This window comes from Pygoscelis adeliae, unplaced genomic scaffold (genome assembly GCF_000699105.1).
Source record: "Pygoscelis adeliae isolate BGI_AS28 unplaced genomic scaffold, ASM69910v1 Scaffold263, whole genome shotgun sequence".
Lineage (NCBI taxonomy): Eukaryota > Metazoa > Chordata > Aves > Sphenisciformes > Spheniscidae > Pygoscelis > Pygoscelis adeliae.
Window position 1 is genome coordinate 42,675 of NW_008824552.1, and position 8,917 is coordinate 51,591.

At 44.8% G+C, this 8,917-nt stretch overlaps 1 protein-coding gene across 1 annotated transcript in view; it reads left to right on the forward strand.

Annotated features, from left to right (window-relative positions):
- The window catches only part of INTS4 (integrator complex subunit 4), a 41,770-nt gene that overhangs the window by 25,013 nt on the left and 7,840 nt on the right, over positions 1–8,917 (forward strand). The window contains exons 17-20 of the mRNA XM_009321949.1: positions 1,254–1,347; positions 3,500–3,580; positions 6,550–6,680; positions 7,643–7,702. Coding sequence (XP_009320224.1) covers positions 1,254–1,347; positions 3,500–3,580; positions 6,550–6,680; positions 7,643–7,702 — 366 coding nt within the window. The remainder of the gene's footprint in view (positions 1–1,253; positions 1,348–3,499; positions 3,581–6,549; positions 6,681–7,642; positions 7,703–8,917) is intronic.

An 8,917-nucleotide genomic window follows, 5' to 3' on the forward strand; every position in this document is an offset into this window, starting at 1 on the left:
CTGTTTAAGATTTGTAAGGAAATAGAATTAGTGGAATTGGGAACCATAGAAGACTGGGAAACGGAATATCTGCCTAGCTGTTAGCTGAGGGATGACACCCTGTTCCCCGTTAGTGTGTGGTGATGCATTAAGTATGACATGGGAATTAAGCACCCAGGAGTCTGTTCTTTTCTGTCTGGGAAAAGATTAAATGGAGTCACTATGTAGGGCTCAGGCTGGCTCTACTGTTGTTGCATTGAAGGAAGGCGCAGCCCTTCTGCTTAGGAGAAGTTTTCTTTGGCTGCAAATTATACAGATAATCTCATGGATTTTTTTGAATGTGTTAGCGCTCAGCAACCTTCTGGTTTGGCCGAGTCAAAGTTTCAGGACTGCATCATAAATGCAAAGATAAATCTAAAATAAACAAAAGGAAAAGGTCATCTGAAGAAAAAACAATCTTTTTAATAATACTGTAGGAAACATGGGAGTAAGAGTGACAATTTTAGTACGCTTTGGATCAAAGCAAAATACAGAGGAAGAACAGAGATGTTGAATCCACATCAACCAACCTATTTCCAGTTCTACAGCAAAAAGTGTGTTTTGTTTTCTTAATACACGCTTTTGATTTTAAAACATGTCTAAGAGTAGAGAACTAAAGCCTTTTTGGGTTCCGTTAAGTGTCTCCCCACCCCCCCACCCTGGCTCTGTGAAGTTAAAAGCTACTTCTATTGCTGTATGACTTACAAGAAATACCAGACAGCACACAACAGCTACTTGGGCAAATATCAGTACATCAGATTTCAGCTTGTTTTAAAAAGGCAGCTATATTTCAGATATGCTGGCTTGCGTGAGCCTGACATGTTCCAACCAACCTTTCCTAGCCAACTTGAATAGTTAGATTTCCCAGCAGTGTAACACAAATGGGTTGTTAGCTGCTGTGCAAGCCTGGAGTGTTTTAAGTTAGATCTGGAACTGCTGCGCTGTATGGTTCCCATAGGGCTGCAGAGTAAAGTAGGTTGACAGACTTAGTGCTGCCACTGCTGGGCTCGCGTCAGCCTCCAGGAAGAAAGGAGCTGCCGAGTCCCAAGGTGCAAACTGTTTTGTAGTGCCTGTTTTGCTACTGTTTCTGGTGCTCGTTGTAAGGATAAGAAAAAGCAAGACGCAGAAATAGCTGGCTTCCTCGTTGCTGTTGCTGTGTTCTGAGTGCATTTAGATTAACTTGCTGTCTCAATGTGGTTTTTTTTCTTGTTTTTTTGTTTTTCCACATGCTTCAGCGATCTTCAGAGGCTTGGAGAACTGCAGTCAGAACTGGCAGGGATGGCAGATTTCACTGCAACTTACCTTCAGTGTCAGCTGCTCCTCATCAAGGTTTGACTTCATCTGGGTTTTTTGGGCTGTTCTTCAAAAATGCCCCGTCCATCTCAATGGTGCACTTCCATGTTTTGATGTTTGTGCTGAAGACTGATGTATGGTGAAAGCGCAGGTTCCATGGATTTCTGACATTCCGACTTCCCTTCTGCAGTAACTTTGCCAATGAGTACCTCAGTGCGGGTCTCTGCTGTTGTACCTAGGGCTTATGTTGGTTCACGTGCATTTTGCCAGTGCAGAGTTTATTTTCTGACAGAAATCACAATGGAGGCAACTACTCTGTAGCGTTTTATGTTAGGAGAGTAGCTTGCTAGTGGCCACTGGAATGCTTTTTGCTAAACTGCTGCTGTAAGTGGAGGTTTTATAGACAATGTTTTGTAGACAGCTTTTTTGGCACCAATGCCAAAGGAATTCTTTAGACTTGATTGAGCAAAATATCAGTCGTGCTTTCTCTTACAGTGCTGAAATGATCTATCTATTTGGTATTAGCAGATGAAGTGGTTACTTTGACACAAAGGGCAGCAACCCTTTTCAAAGTCAGCTTCTTGCCGTAAACAGGAACTGATTTTTTGTTTCACTTCTCGAGCTATCAACTGGCAATAGTATTTCAGGTAGTCTCCTGGCATTTTCTAGGTGTTTGAATTTATACACATGTAAAGCAAGAACTAAAGCAAGCAACAAACAGGTTTCCAGAAGGGACTCAATAAAAGCTTTGTTATGTAAAACCAAGAAGGGATTTCAGTTTCTTTGCTCAACACATAGCTGCCAGTTGGCATATCTCATGGCAGCCCTCAAATCTTTGGGATACATTTATCACCCAAGGAAGGTATCTTAGATGAGCAGTGTTACAGTTCAGTACGTTCCTAGCTAAATCCAAAACTTTTGCCAAAGCAAAATGTGCTATCCAGGCAGGGGACCAACATTTGGAGGTGGCTTTGTTGCCATTCTTCAGGGTTTGGCTGGAGCGAGCCGGCGTACGTTAGCTAAGAGAACAATGGTTTGTGTATCTGGCAAAGCGGAGCGCTCTGTTTGGAAGAAGGGAGTAAACGCCGCACCAGCCATGCTTGGCTCGAGCTGTGGAACAGACAGTACATCAGTGATGCAGAGGAGTCAGCGATGTGGCCGAAATGAAAAGTAACTCGTAATACCGTACAATTAGAAATCCTGAAGTGGCAGAGAGAAACCCGAATGTCAGAGCAGCCCTTTTCAGTAGATTTCTTTCCAATTGCTTCTTTCCCCAGCAGAAAGAAGCTGTTGGGAGGGAAAAAAGTAAGTTCATTTCCCAGCCTCTCGAGGCTCAAAAGGTTCCAGACCTTTAAAGGCTCTCCATACCCTGTGATTTTAGGGGTAGTTAGCTGGGATTCTGCGGCCAACCTCGGTGAAGGATGTAGTCTGTATGTTCTTGAGCTTTGGCTACAGCCAGCTTTGTGTGTAGCCGTATCTAAGGACAGGCAGCTTCAAAAAGGTGGCAGTGATATAAATCATCCAGTCAAGCTTTCTTAATTTTTTTTAAACATAAATCAAAAAGCAAATAGGGTGTGGCTGGGTATTTGTGTGTTGTTTTTTGTGTTTGTTTTTTTTTTTTTAAATAAGAATATCAGTAGCTGATTTACATTCGATATTCTTAGTAACTCCGGGATCTTTGGTGGGGTGGAGACTGTCAATAGGAGAGTTCAGAAATATGACTGTGTAGGTGTGTTTCTGGGGACAGTTGTTATTGTTTCCACTTTTTGCCTGCAATCTGAGATTGCCCGGATCTTGGTCTCAGGGAGGCGATAAAGCAGGGGGCTATTGTTTTTCTAATAAGTTTCTTCATTCTGCATAAAGTTCTCCTTAAAAAGTACTGAAGAGTTTGGCTCAGCCAGTCTCTAATTCATAGTTTTGTTAATATTACTCTCAATTTCTGTTTTGTATTTTATAGCTGTATAGGTCTCTCCGTGTATTTATAGAACAGTACCTATTTTGGAGGCCTTGGTTCCCTGTGTTGTATTTAAAAGCGCAAAAGAAAACTTTGGCCTGCTTTTTCAACCAACCCGCTGGTTTACAGCCAAGAGACAGGGCATCTTCCCTGCTCCCAAGCCCATCTAGCACGGCATTATAATGTTTAGACTGAACTGGGTATTTACCATCATTTCATGGTTTTCTTCTGTAGGCCTTGCAGGAGAAGCTGTGGAATGTGGCAGCTCCTCTGTACCTGAAACAGAACGCGTTAGCATCTGCTGCAGCAAAACAGGTGAGGCAGAAGCAGCTGGGCCTGTGTGGAGACACGTCCTCGGATACGAGCCCTTCCTTGGCCATGCAACAATAATATGCTTCTGATCTACTGCCGTAGTCTGTCCAAGGAAATCTTAATTCCCCAAAGTGGAGTTATTTCTCTCATCTTCAAAAGATGAGCGGTGGAGGTTCATGACAACTGTAAAAAGGCAAACATCCTACCCATCTTCCAGAAGAGCAAGAAGGTAGATCCAGAAAACGGTGGGCTGCTTGGCCTCACCTCACTCCTGGGGAAGGTTATGGACCAACTCCTCTGAAAAGCCATTTCTAAACAAGTGAAGGTCAACAAGGTGATTGGGAACAACCAAAATGCATTTCTCAAGGGCAAATTGGGAGCACTGGTGGGTGAAAAGCTGGACATGAGCCGGCAATGTGCGCTCGCAGCCCAGAAGGCCAATGGTATCCTGGGCTGCATCCAAAGCAGCGTGGCCAGCAGGTCGAGGGAGGGGATTCTGCCCCTCTCCTCTGCTCTGGTGAGACCCCCCTGGAGCACTGCGTCCAGCTCTGGGGTCCTCAGCATGAGAAAGACACGGACCTGTCAGAGCGGGTCTAGAGGAGGCCACGAAAATGATCAGGGGGATGGAACACCTCTGCTATGGAGAAAGGCTGAGAGAGTTGGGGTTGTTCAGCCTGGAGAAGAGAAGGCTCCGGGGAGACCTTATTGCAGCCTGTCAGTACTTAAAGGGGGCTCATACAAAAGATGGCAGCAAACTTTTTAGCAGGGCCTGTTGTGACAGGACAAGGGGGAATGGCTTTAAACTAAAGGAGGGCGGATTCAGACTAGCTATAAGGAAGAAGTTTTTTACTCTGAGGGCGGTGAAACCCTGGCCCAGGTTGCCCAGAGAGGTGGTGGGTGCCCCATCCCTGGAAACATTCCAGGTCAGGTTGGACGGGGCTCTGAGCAACCTGATCTAGTTGAAGATGTCCCTGCCCACGGCAGGGGGGTTGGACTAGATGGCCTTGAGAGGTCCCTTCCAACCCAAACTATTCAATGAAATTATGCCTGACCAACATTATTGCTCTCTGAGGGGACAAGGGCAAGGCAGTGGATGTCGTATCCCTTGACTTTAGCAAAGCCTTTGACGTAGTCTTCCATCATTTTCTTTTCACCAAACTGGCAGGATTCTGGCTGAGTAAGTGGGTGATAAGGCTCCTCCAAATTGAGGAGCCAGTCGAGATGCCAGAGGGCATAACTGCTGTTCAGCCTGGTCTGGACAAGCTGGGGAAGTGGGCTGACAGGAACCCCATGACGTTCAGCATGCGCATCCTGGTGGACAACACATTGTACATGAGGCAGCAAAGGCGGCCAACTGCATCCTGGGCTGTCTTAGCAGGAGTGTGGCCAGCGGGTCTGGGGAAGTGATCCTTCCCCTCTGTTCAGCTCCGGGGAGATCACATCTGGAGGGCTGTGTTGTGTTTTGGCCTCCCCAGTGGAAGGAAGATGCTGACAAACTGGGCCAAGTTCAGCAGAGGGCCACCAAGGTGGTCAGGGGCTGGAGCACATTGCCTGCAAGGAGAGGCTGAGGGAACTGGCCTTGTCCAGCCTGGAGAAGAGAAGGCTTCAGGGTGGATTTGCTGCTGTCTGCTGCTGCCTCATCGTAGGGTATAGATGAGACGGATCCAGACTGCTCTGGACAAGAGACAATGGACACAAGTTGGAATATGAGAAATTCTGATTAGATAAAAGGGGAAAAAAAAATTACTGTAAGGGAGGTTAAATACTGGAACAGGTTGCCCAGAGAGATGGGGGGAATCTTCGTCCTTGGAAGTGTTCACAGCTTGATGGGGCCCTGAGTAACTGGATCTAATTAGACCTGCTCTGAGCAGGGGACCAGGCTAGATGACCTCCAGAGGTCCCACCCAACCTGAGTTATTCTGATTCTGTGATGTATAAACGATCTGATCCTGGGAAAACTGAAGCTAAGCACTAAGAAAAGGTAAAGGAGAAAGCAAGCTATTAAATAATGCGGAAACAAATCTAGGGTAAAAGCAAGTTCATGGATCTGCTGGGAAACCATGCTGACATTTTGAGTCTTCAGTTAATTAAGATGTAATGAGAGGCAGGTACTGCTGTGCATCAAAACCTTCTATGCTGTTGACAGCTGTCCCCAGGGATGGTAGAAACAAAAGCCTATCAGCTTTTTAAATCTTCTCTAATTGAACTGTCTGTCTTGGGCGCCCTTCTCAGTAGCATGTGAACCCCCTGGGAAGTTTTATCTGTTGTGATTGTGAATGTAGAACGCTTCCTGTCAATGCAAAGTGAGGGAATGTTTCCTATTGAATAACTTGCAAGTTCTTGGTTTCTGTACAGTCATACTGAACTCGACTGTATTAATTTGAGCACTTCTCTTGTCTACTTAAGCCCATCTATTTGACAGATAAAGTACGATGAGTAAAATGGTGGAATGTGCTGTCTAAGCTTTTAACCGTGTATCTAAAATAGCCCAGAATGGTATTTATCTTGTGATAGTTCCCATCTCTTGCTGCAGTATGTATGTGAAGCGTTGTTGAACGTGAAGTTGTTTCCAAGAGAACTTTGTCAAATATAGCTCCAAAAATGTAAACCTGAGCAGGACGGCTGAGGTTGCTCTGTTGTGCTGCTCATGTTTTATATTCCAGAGTAGCCAGCTGGAGTCGGTGAGTGCTCTACCCCTAGAAATCCAAAATGCAGTGTCAAAAGAGAGACTGCTGATGGAGGGAGTGCTTGATTTCAGGCCAAGTTTCATGAATTGTTTCTTTAATATAGCCAAGATAACCTTTTAGTATTAGGTGCCACTTTACGCCGTGAAGAATTTCACCAAAAGGATGAGACTCGTGGATTAATGTGTTCCTCAGTATGAGGAAAAATACCAGAATCCTGTGATCATGCTTGTGCAAGAGTTTAACAGGGTCTGATGGTTTGTTACCCCTGTGGTTTCTGTCTGACAGATCTTGGAAGAAACTTATAAAATGGAGTTCATGTACAGCGGCGTGGAAAGTAGACAAGTGGTCATTATTCACCACATGAGACTGCAAGCGAAGGCGTTACAGCTTATAGTGACTGCGCGTACCACCAGAGGGTAAGGGTCACCTGATAAAAGGACCTCCTTGGGGTTAACTGTAAGCTTAGTTTCCTCAAGCTTTTTTAAAAAAAAACAGCAAGGATAAATTAGACACATAAAACATCATGGTATGCCAATAACCATTTGCTAAACTGCTTCAGCGTGAAGAGCCTTCTTTTGCCTTTGGTGTAGTTGTAGAGTGGCAGAAGACTAAATTAGGTGACAAAATTATTAGGAAGACATGTTTAGGGGTTGAGTTCTCTCAGCTATGAACATATAAATAGGTTAAAAAACGTAGAGTGTGTCTTGGAGTTGATATTTGGGACGTATTTAAATGAGGAAAAGTCATGTATCGAAGAATGCCCTGAACATGTTTCCTTCATTAAGTATTAGTTGCTGAGTTTTTAGCGTCAGAAAAGAATTGTCTTTTTGACTGATCTGCAACTAATGTTTGTGTGACTCGGACACAAAATGCTCATGTGTACGCGTGGCTTAGGGAACGGGGCAGGCTCTGGGTGGTTCCTTTGGGCTGCCGAGGTCGGTGAAGTTACGCCTGGGTTTGGATGGTTGTAGAATTAGAACTTCATTTGGTGGAGTTAGAGCGAGGAGGTTAGTATCCTAATTTGTTTACGTTTGTTGCCATCCATTTACTGTGTTGCCATCGAGGTCCATAATAGATTTGCCTCTTAACCTCCTGTTTTATAGGCGGAAAGTTAATATTTTCTAGCAGTGGCTTTGGGACCTTAATTAGTGCCTTACACAAATGACTTTTTGTGGGAGGGGGATATGGGATGTGGGGAGGAAGACGGTGATTAATTTTTATTTTTTCTCTTGTGGGGAACACCTTTCTGGCCTTAATATTGTAAGATCTTTTAGTTTTTAGGAGCTTGAGCTGGATTCCAAAACACCTAAATGTTTATAACCATAGAGCCAATTTTCTGTATTCGAAATTAAAACAAGGGATGTTCTCTTCATTGCAGAGTGGAACCCCTTTTTGGGATGTGTGAAAAATTCCTGCAGGAAGTGGATTCCTTTCAGAGGTGAGAAACTCCGTTGCTTCTTCACTAATCAGGGAATATTCTGTTTGTTTTTCATCTCTTTGCATCTCCCTTCCCCTGTTGCTGTCCTACATCGGGGACTGCTGTCATGAGATAATGATAAAGCAAGAAGTAAACTCCCTTCTAAATGTGGGATCAATGGAAGAGCTTTCCTGGGAGTATGACAAAAAAGGGAATTTCCCTTTTCTTTATCACAAATTTCTAAATTGCAAATGAGAGAGTGAGTGAGCTGCCTACATGCCCAGGTGTTGACATTTGCTTTGTAGACCACTGCTTATGAAGCCCTCACCCAGCTCTCCTCTCACCGAGAGGTGCTTCTTTCATCTTACCCAAATCTAGATGTCTAAAATGGGTCAGATTAGGGATGCCCAGGTTTTTTCTGTCAACTCAGAGGGGAACTGGGTAGCTAGCCCAGAGACATGGGTATCCAGAGCTGGCTGAGCAGAATTCCGTCCCTAGTTCTGATTAAGTTCCCATTTATTCGTGGTCCGTATGCTTGGCAGTTGTGACTGGTTAAGTGATGAGAAAAGGGAGCCAAATGTACCCATTCCCTAATGTTTAGCTTATTTGGTAGCTAATGACTAGAACTGTTCATTTGCTTTGAATCTTTTCTTCGCACCGAGTCTCGGGATCAGCAAAACTCATCGCTCTTTCTCAGGAATGTAACTCCTACAGGCGGTGACGAATTCCACAAAAGGGCATCTGGATGATGGTAGATCTTGTCACTTAGCTGTAAGGTCACCTGTAAATGCTCGGACACGTAAAATCCCCGTGTCTAGGTCGTGCAGCCTCAGCCTGCCAGATTTTAGCTGCGTCCCATGAGAGAGCAGTTGAAATTTGCAGTCATAGGAGCACAGGGATGTGTCTTCCTGCGTAGCCCTCTTACCGTGTACAGAGGAGAGTGTGACTTTTTTCCTCCACCCTTGCCAAGCTGCTGGTAGAGGCTTCCGTTTATGGATTATGAGCTCCTGTAGAGCACCACCAGGATCCTGGGGGGAAAAAAGAAAAATCATCTCACTTCTAGGGCTTTAGGACCTGAAGCTGTTTTGGGCATGTCTGGTATTCCTGTCCAGGCTTTATAGACTCAACGGTAGGTGAAGATACAGCGCAACACCGGACGTGACGACAAGCGGGGAGGAGAGCCCGTTGTTCAAGAGGCTGTTCGCCTACAGAAACGGTGCATTTTTTTTCACCAAA